Consider the following 16,466-nt stretch of genomic DNA (forward strand, 5'->3'; position numbering starts at 1 on the left):
TTTAATTTTTGGGTGAACTATCCCTCGAGCTGATTGGCTTATTAAACCTAAAGGCTTTTTTCCCTACAGCCACCATATTGAGTGCTGTGGTTTTCTCATTCATTTCTCTACAAGTGATCCATCTTCTCCCTCTTATGCTCTCTCTGCATGATTCTGTTTTTATATGTATGGGAGTTGGAATACAGCAACACAGACAAATGTTGTTGGCCTGTACACAAGCTAAAAATGCCCTGCACAGACTGCACAGCTGAAAGCCACAAGCGCGGGCAGTGGAGCCAATCCAAAGACAGACCTGAGTGCTCACAGTGAATGACAATTCAGGTCACTGAAGTCATGTGGCAAACTTTACCACGAAACAACGGATCTGTGTTCTCTTCCTGAGTGTGGATGTTGTGTAAATACTACTCTCTGGGAGGTTTCTGTGTCCCTGATTAAGTATAGGAATGAAACCTAAGCCCCTAAACTTGATCCATACTTATTGTCTACGCCCATTCACTTAACCAAAACACCCTCCAAATGACATACATATAAATACACAAGCACACACAAGTACTAATACAGACGTCAGTGGAACAGTAGAGGCATGTTCTCAGAAAGGCGCCTATCTGGGGAGTAGCGATATACTTCACCGCAGCACTGATAAAGCATTTCAAACTCAAATGAGCACACAATGAATTTCAGACAGCATTCATTGTCTGAGATATTATCTTGGGCGGCAATTCATTTCAGTGTTCAAATTGAAAGCTGACACAGGAGCAAACAAGCAATGCCTCTTCATAGCATTTTAGCACAATGTACCATGGCGCGCATACAGGCACTGCAAGTTTAATAGGATGTTCTGATTTTCTGAGCATAAGCAACAACAAAGCTTATCCATAACAGCACAACTGCTAGAACTGTACCGGAACCTGCACAAAATGAAACATCCAAAATATGAATGTTTCCAGTGTCACTGGTGTTTGAAATTCATGGCTGTTTGTGTGTTGTTTGAATTTCATTGCTGGGCCGGGTGAGCATAGAGGGCTGAAGTGTGAAATGAAACACTGATTGATTGAGAGACCAGCAGACAGCTCGGGGAACAGGACAACTCCACTCGAGCAGAGGTCACAGGAAGACGGGGATGCAGAAGGGCGAATGAGGGCTATGCAGCCGGGGTTAGGAAAGATCCTGGATTGATGTCACATTCTGACCCCGGATCAGTTCGTATGGCATAAAACATGCCCTGATTATTCAGAGCACCAGCACTCTGCAAACCAAATGTCATTTAAACTACTTCAGATACATTCATGGGAAAACTGTTGTGTCACTGAGGCACTTTTAAAAGAGAAAGTTCACCCAAAAGTTAAAATTCTGTCAGTAATTACTCCTCCTCATGTCGTTCCAAAACTGTAAGACCTTCGTTCATCATTAAAAGTGTGTTTACACTTGTCATGTTTGGTTTGATTAAAACGAACTCTGGTGCAATTGCTCTAGTAGTGCGGTTCATTTGAGTAAGTGTGAACGCTGCCATCTGAACCCTGGTGCGCACCAAACAAGTGGACAGAGACCGCAAAAAATGTGGGTCTCGGTCTACTTCCAAACAAACTCTGGTGCAATTGCTCTGTTAGTGTGGTTCATTTGAGTAAGTGTGAACGCTGCCATCTGAACCCTGGTGCGCACCAAACAAGTGGACAGAGACCGCAAAAAATTTGGGTCTCGGTCTACTTCCAAACAAACTCTGGTGCAATTGCTCTGTTAGTGTGGTTCATTTGAGTAAGTGTGAACGCTGCCATCCGAACCCTGGTGCGCACCAAACAAGTGGACCAAGACCACTAAAAAGATGGGTCTTGGTCTACTTCCAAACGAACTCTGGTGTGATTGCTTTGTTAGTGTGGTTTATTTGAGTAAGTGTGAACGCTGCCATCTGAACTCTGGTGCACACTAAACAAGTGGACCGAGACCGCTAAAAAGATGGGTCTCGGTCTACTTCCAAACAAACTCTGGTGCAATTGTTGTTAGTGTGGTTCATTTGAGTAAGTGTGAACGCTGCCATCCGAACCCTGGTGCGCACCAAACAAGTGGATCAAGACCACTAAAAAGATGGGTCTCGGTCTACTTCCAAACAAACTCTGGTGCAATTGCTGTTAGTGTGGTTCATTTGAGTAAGTGTGAACGCTGCCATCTGAACTCTGGTGCACACCAAACAAGTGGACCAAGACCACTAAAAAGATGGGTCTCGGTCTACTTCCAAACGAACTCTGGTGCAATTGCTCTAGTAGTGCGGTTCATTTGAGTAAGTGTGAACGCTGCCATCTGAACCCTGGTGCGCACCAAACAAGTGGACAGAGGCCGCTAAAAATTTGGGTCTCGGTCTACTTCCAAACAAACTCTGGTGCAATTGCTCTGTTAGTGTGGTTCATTTGAGTAAGTGTAAACGCTGCCATCCGAACCCTGGTGCGCACCAAACAAGTGGACCAAGACCACTAAAAAGATGGGTCTCGGTCTACTTCCAAACAAACTCTGGTGCAATTGCTGTTAGTGTGGTTCATTTGAGTAAGTGTGAACGCTGCCATCCGAACCCTGATGCGCACCAAACAAGTGGATCAAGACCACTAAAAAGATGGGTCTTGGTCTACTTCCAAACGAACTCTGGTGTGATTGCTTTGTTAGTGTGGTTTATTTGAGTAAGTGTGAACGCTGCCATCTGAACTCTGGTGCACACTAAACAAGTGGACCGAGACCGCTAAAAAGATGGGTCTCGGTCTACTTCCAAACAAACTCTGGTGCAATTGCTGTTAGTGTGGTTCATTTGAGTAAGTGTGAACGCTGCCATCCGAACCCTGATGCGCACCAAACAAGTGGATCAAGACCACTAAAAAGATGGGTCTCGGTCTACTTCCAAACAAACTCTGGTGCAATTGCTGTTAGTGTGGTTCATTTGAGTAAGTGTGAACGCTGCCATCCGAACCCTGGTGCGCACCAAACAAGTGGATCAAGACCACTAAAAAGATGGGTCTCGGTCTACTTCCAAACGAACTCTGGTGTGATTGCTTTGTTAGTGTGGTTCATTTGAGTAAGTGTGAACGCTGCCATCTGAACTCTGGTGCACACCAAACAAGTGGACCAAGACCACTAAAAAGATGGGTCTCGGTCTACTTCCAAACAAACTCTGGTGCAATTGCTGTTAGTGTGGTTCATTTGAGTAAGTGTGAACGCTGCCATCCGAACCCTGATGCGCACCAAACAAGTGGATCAAGACCACTAAAAAGATGGGTCTCGGTCTACTTCCAAACAAACTCTGGTGCAATTGCTGTTAGTGTGGTTCATTTGAGTAAGTGTGAACGCTGCCATCCGAACCCTGGTGCGCACCAAACAAGTGGATCAAGACCACTAAAAAGATGGGTCTCGGTCTACTTCCAAACGAACTCTGGTGTGATTGCTTTGTTAGTGTGGTTCATTTGAGTAAGTGTGAACGCTGCCATCTGAACTCTGGTGCACACCAAACAAGTGGACCAAGACCACTAAAAAGATGGGTCTCGGTCTACTTCCAAACAAACTCTGGTGCAATTGCTGTTAGTGTGGTTCATTTGAGTAAGTGTGAACGCTGCCATCCGAACCCTGGTGCGCACCAAACAAGTGGATCAAGACCACTAAAAAGATGGGTCTTGGTCTACTTCCAAACGAACTCTGGTGTGATTGCTTTGTTAGTGTGGTTTATTTGAGTAAGTGTGAACGCTGCCATCTGAACTCTGATGCACACTAAACAAGTGGACCGAGACCGCTGAAAAGTTGGGTCTCGGTCTACTTCCAAACAAACTCTGGTGCAATTGCTGTTAGTGTGGTTCATTTGAGTAAGTGTGAACGCTGCCATCCGAACCCTGGTGCGCACCAAACAAGTGGATCAAGACCACTAAAAAGATGGGTCTTGGTCTACTTCCAAACGAACTCTGGTGTGATTGCTTTGTTAGTGTGGTTTATTTGAGTAAGTGTGAACGCTGCCATCTGAACTCTGATCCACACTAAACAAGTGGACCGAGACCGCTAAAAAGTTGGGTCTCGGTCCACTTCCAAACAAACTCTGGTGTGGTTCAAATGAAAAATGAATGCAACAAGGACCAAATACTTATAAACAAACCAAAAACAGGAAGTAATGACAAGATGCAATGCTATGCAACTTTGTTTCACAAAGGGAACAAGCAGTGTCTCCAAAACAACACGGAGCAACGAGGAGATAAAATACCTTTTATGAGCTCTTTGTGAGTTTGCAGGTGGTGAAAATAAAATCATGTACACGCAACAATGAGCGCACTTAGTTCATCAGACGGCATTAGGTGTATTTGAATTCCGTCACGAAATATACGTCATTTAACCCGACCAATCAGGTTGTGAACGTATCACTATGACTTCAGGTTCGGTATCTTTAGGCTCACTGTCAAAAATACCAGTTTGAATGCTAAGCGGACCAGAACAAATGTATCATTTTCCTTTTCGGTCCGGACCAAATGAACCAAACGAACTGAACTACAAGTTTGAACACACCCTAAAACACAAATTAAGATATTTTCGATAAAATCTGAGAGCGTTCTGATCCTGTGGAGACAGCAACGGCCCATAAAGGTAGTAAGAACATCATTAAAACAGTTCATGTGACATCAATGGTTCAACCTTAATGTTATGAAGCTATTAGAATAATTTTTGTGCACAAAGAAAACTTACAATTTTTCTGGGCCTTGAACGTGGTAGTTGCATTGCTGTTTGTGCAGGGTCAGAAAGCTTTTGAATTTCATCATAAATATCGTCATTTGTGTTCTGAAGATGAACAAAAGACTAACTAATGACAGCATTTTCATTTTTGGGTGAACTATCCATTTGAATCGCCTTTTTTATTGTGATATGACAGATCAGTAATGACAGGAAGCGAAGTGGGAGAGAGATCGGGAAAGGTCCTTGAGTCAGGATTCGAACATGGGATGCCCGGAGCGCAAGGGCGCTGTATTTATTTATTTTTTTTACTTAACAGGTTCCAGTGAGAGAAAAACTCTCTCAGAAAAAAAAAAAGAGTACTCTCTCAAACAATGACAGAAGGGAGTACCAGCGGATACTGGCATGGATCATGAGCAAAATGGCAGATTTCCATGCATGTTTTAGGGAGGCATGTGCCAGCAGAGCAACTGCCATTGAAAAGTATCAGAATGCCAACAGAAAGCTTTCTTCAGGTACTATAGACCTCTTTTCCCTAAGCCAGGACCAACAAGAAAGGTGATCCAGGAACATGTCCTACTTGGCAAAATCACTTCTAAACGAGAGCGCCAAAAGCTGATTCTACACGGCAACAGTTTGCCTCATTTTTAGAACCTGGAAGAAATGCCGAAAACTATTGCAGCTCTTCCAGAGTAGCGGTGGAGCATACAAACAAGGTCTTTCATTTCAGGTGTTCTCTTTGGCATCCTGAACGACCCCGCTTCTAGTCTGCCTTGAGGAGTTGGATTTAAAGTGTGGAGCGTGCTGTGAGGCGGCACGAGCTAGACAATTCCCATTACCCACGTCTTGCTCCCTGCCCTGCCATCTCGAGCCGACGCTCCACGAATACAAATAGCCAAGGCCGTGGCTAATCCCCTCTTCTGAATGAATGCGGACGTGACGGCCACTGTCTCACTGCTGCAAAGAGATAGAAAAGGGCCTTTGTTTTTATGTGTGGTTAAGCAGGAAAAGAAGAGGTAAGCGAAAGAAAACACGACTGATGGAAGGAGGGACACGGTTTTCTTCCATCCATCATGTTGATTACTCTCGCATTTGTCTGAGTGCCTGTCGCTCTGACGTCTCACAGGTTGTGGCGGCGGCGGAGCTGTTCCCAACGCAATGGCATTGTAATAGCCCACAGCAAAGACGCAACAATTAACCTTTTTATTACACGCCTGTCAGCCACAGCAGACGGTTCATGGTCTCAAAGAGAATAAAATGTGGGAGTGCAAGCGAAGAAAGGCAACTTTTTATAAGCTCACCTGAAAACAGAACAAAACACCACAGGCATTGTTTGTGCTAGTAATACAAATAAATCTGCTCTTTTTCAAGGTATCAAAGTGGAAATCTCATTTTGTACAAAACAAAAGAAAGCTGTTATAGCATATAGATCATATGATATGACTCTGGACCACAAAACTAGTCTTGAGTAGCACAAGTATATATGTAACAGAAGCCAAAAATACATTGTACGGGTTTTTTATGCCAAAAAATCATTAGGATATTAAGTAAAGATTTTTGTAAATTTCCTACAGTAAATATATCAAAACTTAATATGCATCGCTAAGAACTTCATTTAGACAACTTTAAATGCAATTTTCTGATTTCAGATTTTCAAATAGTTGTATCTTAGCCAAATATTGTCCCATCATAACAAAAACCTATACATCAATAGAAAGCTTATTTATTCAGCTTTCAGATGATGTATAAATGTCAATTTCTTATGACTAGTTTTGTGGTCCAGGGTCACATATATACGTGTAATTTTATGTATATATTATCACTTATATACATAAGTACATTTAGTTTGGTTTTACAAGTGCACACTGTGATAGACATCCATTGTCAGTGCATGCACGTATATGTTTTTTGGAAGATGATGGTACTGCTGTATATGATTTATTGATGATCTTCCCCTCTTTGACTCCTAGACAGCAAAGGTTGAGAGCCATACAGTGTAGCAACCCAGCACATACAGAGAACTTTAATGGCTTAGAGTTTTCTATTTCAAGCTCAGGAGACTTAATGGGATTCTCTGTTATTTTTTATTTAAATGTCAGCTTTGTCACTGACATTTAAATTAAGGTTTCGTAAGGCAGAAAAACCCATCCTTATGTGGCATTACAATGAATGTACATACTGTATGCTAAAAATTATCTAGTTAGATATGTGTAATACAAGTCATGTGCTTATTGAAAAATTAAATGATTCAGTTTATTACCATTAGTAAGGCGAAGTAGAAACTAAGAATACAGAGTTATACAACAAATGTGGATAGCATAGCTCAGATCATTTGTTCTAGAATACATTTGCTGAGAAATGTCTTTTACATTTACAGTTGAGATCAAAAGTGAACATACACCTCGCAGAATCTGCAAAATTGTAATTATTATTTTACCAAAATAAGTGGAATTATAGTACAAATTGCATGTTCTTTTTTATTTAGTACTGACCTGAATAAGATATTTCACATAAAAGATGTTTACATATAGTCCACAAGAGAAAATAACAGTTGAATAATAGTTGATTCTTAATACTATGTTGTTACCTGAATGATGCTTCAGAAGGAAACACAATGCATAAGAAGTCGGAGGGTGAAAACTTTTAGAATTTGAAGATCAGGGAAAATTCAACTTATTTTCTCTTCTGGGAAACATGCATCTTCTGTAGCTTCTGAAGGGCAGTACAAAATTAGAAAAATATGATATTTAGGCAAAATAAGAAAAATGTACACATCTTCATCATGTTCAAAAGTTTTCACCCCCTGACTCTTAATGCATCGTTTTTCCTTCTGGAGCATCAGTGAGCGTTTGAACCTTCTGTAATAGTTACATATGAGTCCCTCAGTTGTCCTCAGTGTGAAAAGATGGATCTCAAAATCAAAACAAACAAACAAACAAACAAAAACAGCTGTGGATCATTCAGATAGTATTAAGAATCAAGTGTGTGTAAACTTTTTAACGGTCATTTTAAAAAAATACTATTATTTTCTCTTGCGGACTATATGTAAATGTCTTTTATGTAAAATATCTTATTCAGGTCCGTAATAAATAAAAGATATTATGCACATTTTGTAAGATAATTAACATTTTGCAGATTCTGCAAGGTGTATGCAAAATTTTGACTAGACTGTAATTAAAAAAAGGCTGCTTTAGACTAGACATATGCAAGACCACTACAGTCTGTTTCTCAAAGCAAAACTATCTAGGAGAAACATTTGAGATATATAAATTGTGATTTTTCCATCCCAATGGGAAAATCCCTAAAACCAGTAGGATTTTCGCTGAAACACCATTTAAGCTGTGTGGACTCAGAAAACCACACACTTTGGTCCAATCTGTTGCACAGCTGAGAATACCTCACTAAAAAGACCAATGAAAATTTCCAGCTCGAAATGAAAAGCTTGTTCACTCAAAACAGTCTTCCAAGGAGGAAAGACTCTTGTGCTCCTTCAAAAAAAGCATGTGTCTCCGAACTTTCAGAGCAAAACTCTTCAGAGAAATTTTAGTGAGGTTACACAGTCAACTCTGTGAGACTGCAAAGGCTTGATGTAACTTAATTGCATTCCTTTTCCCCTCCAACAGCAAATTGAATTTCAGGGTAAGACCCAACTCAAACACCTCATAATCCCCGCTGTTTGCCTCCTGCAAATGAAACAAGGTCACTTTCATTTCGACTCAAAGGGCCCAATATAGCAGCAGCTGTACTGCCAAACCTACCTGCTCTCACACATTTACAACAATGGTGCTGCATCAGCAGACGCCCTGACTGACTTATTAAAGTCCACTGCAGGCAATAACGCTGAAGGATGAAGACAGGACAGACAAACAAAGCTCTCCCATTGTCATCATGTCCTTGAATTTATAACAACAAGGTTTTGAAGCAAAACCAGTTGAGAGCTACTGGCCAACATGGGTCAATATATGTAGCAATTTGTGTAAGAAAATCCAACGTGGCTTACCTGCGACACTGAGTCTAGCTGTACGGCTTATGATGGTGCCCAGGTTGTCTATAGTGGCCACGCACTGGTAAACCCCCTCATCGGGTTTATTGTGTTTAGAGTGGACCACTGAGCTGATGAGCAGAGAACCGTCGGCCAGGACCTGCCTGCGATCGTCCGAGGCCAGGCTGAGGAAAGAGCCGTCTTTCTTCCATTCGATCTTGGCAGGAGACTCGCTGTGGACTGAGCAGTTGAGCAGCGACGGCGCTCCTCGCACTGCCAGCGTATCTGAAGGCTCCGTGGAGAACCGGAATGGACTGAAGCTCCTCACTGCTGATCCTACGAAGAAAGAGGATAAAATCAGGACTGGATTTCTCATCATAACATAATATGATGAACTGAAATTAGGTTGAACTTTGGGTTGAGGGATTTAATAACAGAGGGTATTTGCATCACTGCAATAAAATTCAAATTATGTGAACGAAGCCATGGCTTCAGATTCCAAACATTTAATATATTTCAACATTTGTTCATCTGTATATTTATTTTATTCTTGCATTTGAGAGCCAAATACATCAATTCAAATGTCAAAGCTTTATTACTAGTGTCCAAAAACGACCAAACATTGAGGTCAAGAGAGGATAACACTGAGCAAATGCACTGTAAATCATTTTAATTACAAACGTAAAATTACAAACAGAGCCCTTGGACATAAGGAGATTCATTTGAATAACTTGTTATGCCTTCTCTCGAAAAGAAACGGGGGTTAGAAATGACAAGTCTAATGCAAAAAGTCAAACTAAGCACAATTACTTTGCATTTGTCCTCATAAATTATTCAAATCTCAGCCTCGAGAGTCATCATGACTTTGTGTGGATAAATAACTTGAATCATCTGTACTTCTTGGATGGGAAATGAATAATGAGCTTTTTAAGGCTTTTTTAAATACTGCACCAAGTGATGAGTCGAATGCTAAATATAGCTGGAAGCAGTTGAGACCAGTTTATGGTGAGTCTACTAAGAGACGGCATGACTGGGGCCAGGACAAAAACCAAAAGTCATCATTCTGACATTTTAAGTCATGGGTTAATGTCTGGGATCACTGCTAATGAGGATGCCCTTCTCCTCTCCTAAATTCAAAACTGAAGCTGTTGGAATCACAAACTGTCAGAGTAGTACTTTGATTTGTTGAATTTGACAGAATTTACTTGATACTATAAGTAAACACTACAACTGGCGCATTGATTTCAGGGCGGTCACCCTCTTTCCAAGGATGCTGCAAAAAAAAAACTGATTTTTGACACTCATTATAACCAAGGTTTCAAATTTTTGAAACTAAATTCACTTTGACATATACATGAATTGCCTATTGAGAATCTTAGAGAGGCAGATCCAGTGGTGCCATCCAAATCCACTTTCCTGTTTTCCAGCTTGATTTAAAATCCACTCTGCTACTTGAAAATTGCAAGCAGGTGTTTTTGGAGCAGGGCTGTTACTACTGATAGTCATTCTAGAGGAAGGCTGGCAAGTGTGTAGTAGATGCGTTCCATGATGTGTCATAACACAAGTCTTAGTGCAACCTAACTAGGAGTTGCATTGTCAGCATTGCCACAAAGACACTATAGCATCCATTAGCATAAACCACCTTCTCTACAGTAAGGGCGAATTCCATCTGGAAGCGAGCATGCCTATTCCTTGACCTTGAAGTGGGGACTTTCAAGGGAGCAAGGCAATTGCGTCTCATAATATGACTGTTTGGAATGACCTTCGGTAACAACCATGAGGGAGGGAACGCTGTGAGGTAGTTATGTTGCTTATTTTCACTTGGAATGACCCTTCGTGTGACGTCTCCTTCATGAAATGCCCTTCAAGGGTGCAAAAATGTTGTTTGGAATTCGCTCTATAGTGTTTCTTTAAAGGGATAGCTGACCCAAAAATGAAAATTCTGTCATTAATTATTTGCTCTCTTGTTCCCTGCTGAAAAAAACAGCTAATACCAGACTGGCCAGGCTGGAAAAGTGGCAAAAACCCCTCTAAAACCAGCCTGCCTTCCAGCTATGACCAGCTAAAATCAGGCTGGTTGACCAGCTAAAACCAGCCAACCAGCCTAGGCTGGTTTTAGCTGTTTTTTTCACCAGGGTTGTTCCAAACTTGTAAGACCTTCGTTCATCTTTTAAATACAAATTAAGATATTTTTGATGAAATTCTGAGAGCTTTCTGACTTATCATAGACAGCAAAAGGAGTACCATGTTCTAGCCCAGAAAGGTAGTAAGGACATTGTTAAAACAGACCATGTGACGTCAGTGGTTCAACCTTAATTTTATGAAGCTATGAGAATACTTTTTGTGCACACAGAAAACAAAAATAATGACTTTATTCAACAGTTTCTTCTCTTCCGTGTCAGTCTTCGACGTGCGTTCACGAGAGTACCACACTCTCGGATTTCACCCAAAATATCTTAATTTGTGTTCGGAAGATGAACGAAAGTCTTATAGGTTTGGAATGACATGAGGGTGAGAAATTAATGACGAAATTTTCATTTTTGGGTAGGCTATCCCTTTAAAGACACCTACTCTCATGGAGAACGATGAAAGTTCAACTGTTTACTTGTTTGTAGCTGCCAATCTGAAAAAAATACATTTACTATATTGTGCCATAACGTAACTGTTTCTGTGTCCAAGCCTCTACTCTACTCAAGTGAGAATACTATCTTAACAGCCGTTTATGAACACTATTAATTTATAGTGGACCTTTAAGTACTCTGCCGTCTCCAGGCTCACTATCAAGGACAACAATACTTAAAGACTCAGATAAGATGAATCACTGTCTGGCAAACTGATATTTCTGTATGGAGATAAAAGTTAGGCTCATGATTTTTTTGGCAGTACTACAACACAAAGTGAGTGTACATTAACATTTTGACCTGGAAACAGCGACACATGATGTCAGACTTAAAGGATTAGTTCACTTCCCGAAGAAAAATTAACATTTAATTTACTCAACCCCTTGTCATCCAAAATGTTCATGTCTTTCTTTTTTCAGTCGTAAAGAAATTCTGTTTTTTGAGGAAAACATTGGATTTTTCAGCCTACAGTGGACTTCAATGGTGCCCGCGAGATTGAACTTCCAAAATGCAGTTTGAATGCAGCTTCAAAGGGCTCTAAACAATCCCAGCCAAGGAAGAAGGGTCTTATCCAGCAAAACGATTGGTCATTTTCATAGATAAATTACAATTTGTACATGTTTTAACCACAAATGCTCGTCTTTTCTAGCTCTGCTTTATGTATGCACATTGCACTCCCGTCTCATTTTCTCCTTCAACTTCAAAATCGTCCTTCATCACTGCAGAAGTACCAGCCCAGGGTTTACAAAGTGAAAGTCAAACGTCCTTTACAAAAAAGGTAAAACAGCGATGTAGGATGATTTTGAAGGCAGAAGAGAAAATGAGATTTTTGACATACCCTAACTGTCTTGAACGGGAGTGCACAGAGTATCCATGTACGTCACCGAGCTAGACAAGACGAGCATTTGAGGTTAAAAAGTGTAAAAAAAAATAAATTCATTTATACAAATGACCAATCTTTCTGATAGATAAGACCCTTCTTCCTCGGCTGGGATCGTTTAGAGCCGAGTTCAAACACGTGGGCACCACAGAAGTCTGCTATATGGAAAAAAAATCCTGTAATCCCTGCTGAAAAAAACAGCTAAAACCAGCCTAGGCTGGTTGGCTGGTATTAGCTGGTTTAAGCTGGAAGTAGCTGGTTTTAGCTGGTCTCCCAGCCTGGCCAGGCTGGTCAGGCTGGTTTTAGCTGGTGGTTTTCCAGCCTGACCAGCTAAGACCAGCCTGACCAGCCTGGCCAGGCTGGAAAAATGGCCAAAACCCCTCTAAAACCAGCCTGGCGACCAGCTATGACCAGCTAAAACCAGGCTGGTTGACCAGCTAAAACCAGCCAACCAGCCTAGGCTGGTTTTAGCTGTTTTTTTCACCAGGGATGCCTCCTTCAAAAAACTATTTCCTTACAACTAAAGAAAGAAAGAAATGAATATCTTGGATGATATGAGGGTGAGTAAATTATCTGTAAATTTTTGTTCTGGAAGTGAACTGTTAGCAATAACTTGGTTCAATGGCACATACATTTGAATGTCACCTTAATGTGGAACATTCATATGCATTAAAACTGCATTTGTGTATACAGTAGATTAGCCATTAGCTACCACAAGCCTCACTATGACCTATTCACATAGTGGAAGCATATTTCCTATCCCAAATGGTTTTAAGGTCTCTTGTAATGGAGTTAGGGGGTGTTGGTCAGATAGGAAGTATCGGGGTCTGTGGGTAGTAATTGTGGTCAACCCTCTGTCCACTAAGAGAAGCCTCCTGGAACCAAACACTTCTGTTTATGCGCCGACTCGCACTTGGACTTCTATAGAAACAGCACCGAGAGCTTTACAACAACTGCTTTTGTTGGCTGAACTGCTCTCCTGCTATATAAGATAATTGCGCTCTGGCAAATGTTAAGCTTTCCTCGAATAGTTTCCTTAAGACTGATGCGAGGCAACAGTTGTTCCAGCATAAACACATCTGGATTAGATTAATTCCTGTAAGATAGATGCACTTTCTGTTCACAAACATCATTTGCACTCCGTAGTCCAGAGGTAACTGTTATTTAGCTTTCAACAAAGAATTGCAATAAAGAAACTGCGTTTATAACAGACACCAATAAACTCTGGTATACAGTGGGGTCTGAATGTTTGAGACCACTAGGTCTCGCACTTGGTCTAACGCTACATTCCAATTTATATTATCATCATAAAAACTCGAGTGAGAAGTTTAACTTAAATATTTACATGAATTTCAGGTACAAGATGTCCCCCTGCTAATGACATCTCATATAAACTGTAGAAATTTCTGGAGTGCTTCAATGGAAAAAAATCGGACCTAACCTGAAAAGTTCAAATGGTCAATTTCACACGTTTCCTATCACTATACCATGTTTCCACCATAGTATTTGGTGGCGAGATTCCAAAATGGTTTCCACAGATGGAGAGGCCTGTATTCCACTGGTGAGAAGGGAATTCCACCCTGCAGCAGAACATCAGAAGATCAGCATACTTAATCATTAGCATGTTAATGGCTGTTTGGATCACGCACAGAGGTGTGCAATACAGCTCATCCAGCTAACACTTCACCATCAGCTACAACTGATGACCATCTGCTGCTGTTCAGAGCTTGCATCCCAGAGTCCCACAGTAAAGCTGATATTGACACCACATTCATGGTCTCCTCCTTTTAAGCAATATTCAAAGCTCATTAGGCTTTTAGAGCTCTGCTACACATCTATAAGCCATAGCAGGGACAAAACAACTACTTTAGCATACAAACCAGAGAAAATGATTTGTGCTGCTACCTCTGGATATATGAATATAAGAGAACTCTTATATGGTTGAAACTGATTGGTAAACAAAGTGTAAAGCTGAATGTACACTCTTAAAAATAAAGGTGCTTCACGATGCCATAGAAGAACCTTTTTGTCTAAATGGTTCCATAAAGAACCTTTAACATCTGAAGAACCTTTCTGTTTCACAAAAGGTTCTTTGTGGCAAATAAGGTTCTTCAGATTATACAAAGGTAAGCAAAAAATGGTTCTTTAAAGAACCTTTGACCGAATGGTTCTTTGTGGAACTAAATTTGGTTCTTCTATGGCATCGCTTGAAGAACCTTTTGAAGCACCTTTATTTTTAAGAGTGTATGTTGGTGTTAGTGGTCTCAAATTCCATTCATCTAAATGGAGTTTGGATGAAGTTAAAGTTGATTTTCATTATCTATTTGGTATTTAAAACCCTCAGCAGTTTACAGGTATCTATAGTCTAGGGATGCACAATATATTAGAGATTCTAACAATAATATTATAGAAATTGGTATTGTTTAATATTCTTAATTAGGACAATTCCAATATTTTCTAAATTTACAATGTTTACTCTGGTTGTTTCGGGTACGATTTTCTTTGTTCTGTACATTATAGTGTTTTAATTTCTCTAATAGCTCTAGTAGTGATTTCACTCAGTGTTAACCATAAAAAAACTGAATGTGTGACCCTGGACCTTGGAGATTTATCTAAAAGCTGAAGCTTTCCATTGATGTAAAGTTTGTTAGGATAGGACTATATTTGGCTGAGATACAACTATTTGAAAATCTGGAGTCTGGGGGTGCAAACAATCAAAATATTGAGAAAATCGCCTTTAAAGGTGACCACATGAAGTTGTTAGCAATGCATATTACTAATCAAAAATTAAGTTATATTTTTATGGTAGGAAATTTACAAAATATCTTCATTTAACATGATCTATATATCCTAATTATTATAATTTTGACCCATAACAAATATATTTTTGGCTACCAGTACTAGTATACCCCTGCTGCTTAAGGTTTTGTGGTCCGGGGTCACATTTTATGAGATTTATAATACTGGCAATAATACTGTATATTGGTCATAAATTATCTGTCTCAACCAACAAATTAGCCGAGTCCAGTTTGTCTGAATTTGTTACTACAAGGAATTTCCACAAACATGCAAATATCTCTGGCTCTTGTAATGAGATTCTCGTTCAGTTTGCAAATATTTATGCTCAAGATTTAAAGCTGGAACCATATTTATCATTTAATGGGCACAAAACACAGAGGAAAAAAAGTGCAGCATAGGCCAATTACACAATCTCTTTAGAGTCACTTGAAATTCAGATTAGATACAAGGACTCTGCGGGCGTGAATGATTTTAAATACTAAGCAGGTCAGAAGAATATTGGATTTTCACAGGAATAGTGTCATATAAATGATGAATAATGAAAAAGAGAACAACCTTGACCATCCCCGCTGAAGGATTAGAAATATTTCTAAAATACAGCCCACTTATTTAACCACCTCAATGATTTTGAACTTGTCAAGCCCAGAAAATAATATCTTCTCATGGTAACATAGCATATGGAAAGGGAAATCAATGCAGCTGTACTAAAGATTAAAACATTGTTACCATGGTATTTGTCTGAAATACATATATTCACAATCATATGTTTTTGTTAGTGACTCAATAGTGATTTTTGGTGTCAGGTTTGGTTTTCACTGCTCAGGAATTGACTTGAAAACGTGTTCTGCAGTCCACGGTGCAGGGAACCAAGAGAAAATGAGGTTGTCTGTTTGATAAGTATGAGCTGTTACTCCTGTCCCTAGTCCTGTGAAATCCATTTTATTCCACATCCAAAGAGCACTTCAGAGCCACAGCTCCAGTCATCAGAAATTTCTGAAGCCAGGCAGATAGGGAAGAAAAAAAGGTTTGTCTTGTGCCTCATCCAAAGACTTTCACCTCTATAAAGTGTCTGTCAGACTGTAGAGGACAGATGGGTAAGATAGCTACAGAGAGTTCTTTATGATCAGCAAGTATGCAGCTTTAATATTTTTATTAGAGATCTCAGTTCAGAAAAGCAAACATGTATTTTCCTGGGTGTTAAAGTAAAAATACATATATTTGAATGTAAATTTACTACATATTACTAATCTTAAAATGTGACTGTATCTCGCAAATCCAATGAATGTGACTCTATATCTACTAATATGTGACCCTGGACCACAATACAAAATCTAAAAGCTGAATAAAAACCTTTCCATTGATGTATGGTTTGTTAGGATAGGACAATATTTGGCCAAGATACAACTATTTGAAAATCTAGAATCTGAAGGTGCAAAAAAAAAATCTAAATACTGAGAAAATTGCCTTTAAAGTTGTCTAAATGAAGTTCTTAGCCATGCATATT

General features: G+C 39.9%; 1 protein-coding gene across 1 annotated transcript in view; it reads right to left on the minus strand.

Annotated features, from left to right (window-relative positions):
* Nucleotides 1-8,618: 8,618 nt before the first annotated feature.
* The window catches only part of LOC141330994 (neogenin-like), a 76,703-nt gene continuing 68,855 nt past the window's right edge, over nucleotides 8,619-16,466 (minus strand). The window contains exon 2 of the mRNA XM_073835813.1: nucleotides 8,619-8,998. Coding sequence (XP_073691914.1) covers nucleotides 8,619-8,998 — 380 coding nt within the window. The remainder of the gene's footprint in view (nucleotides 8,999-16,466) is intronic.

This window comes from Garra rufa, chromosome 3, assembly GCF_049309525.1.
Source record: "Garra rufa chromosome 3, GarRuf1.0, whole genome shotgun sequence".
Classification (NCBI taxonomy): Eukaryota; Metazoa; Chordata; class Actinopteri; order Cypriniformes; family Cyprinidae; genus Garra; species Garra rufa.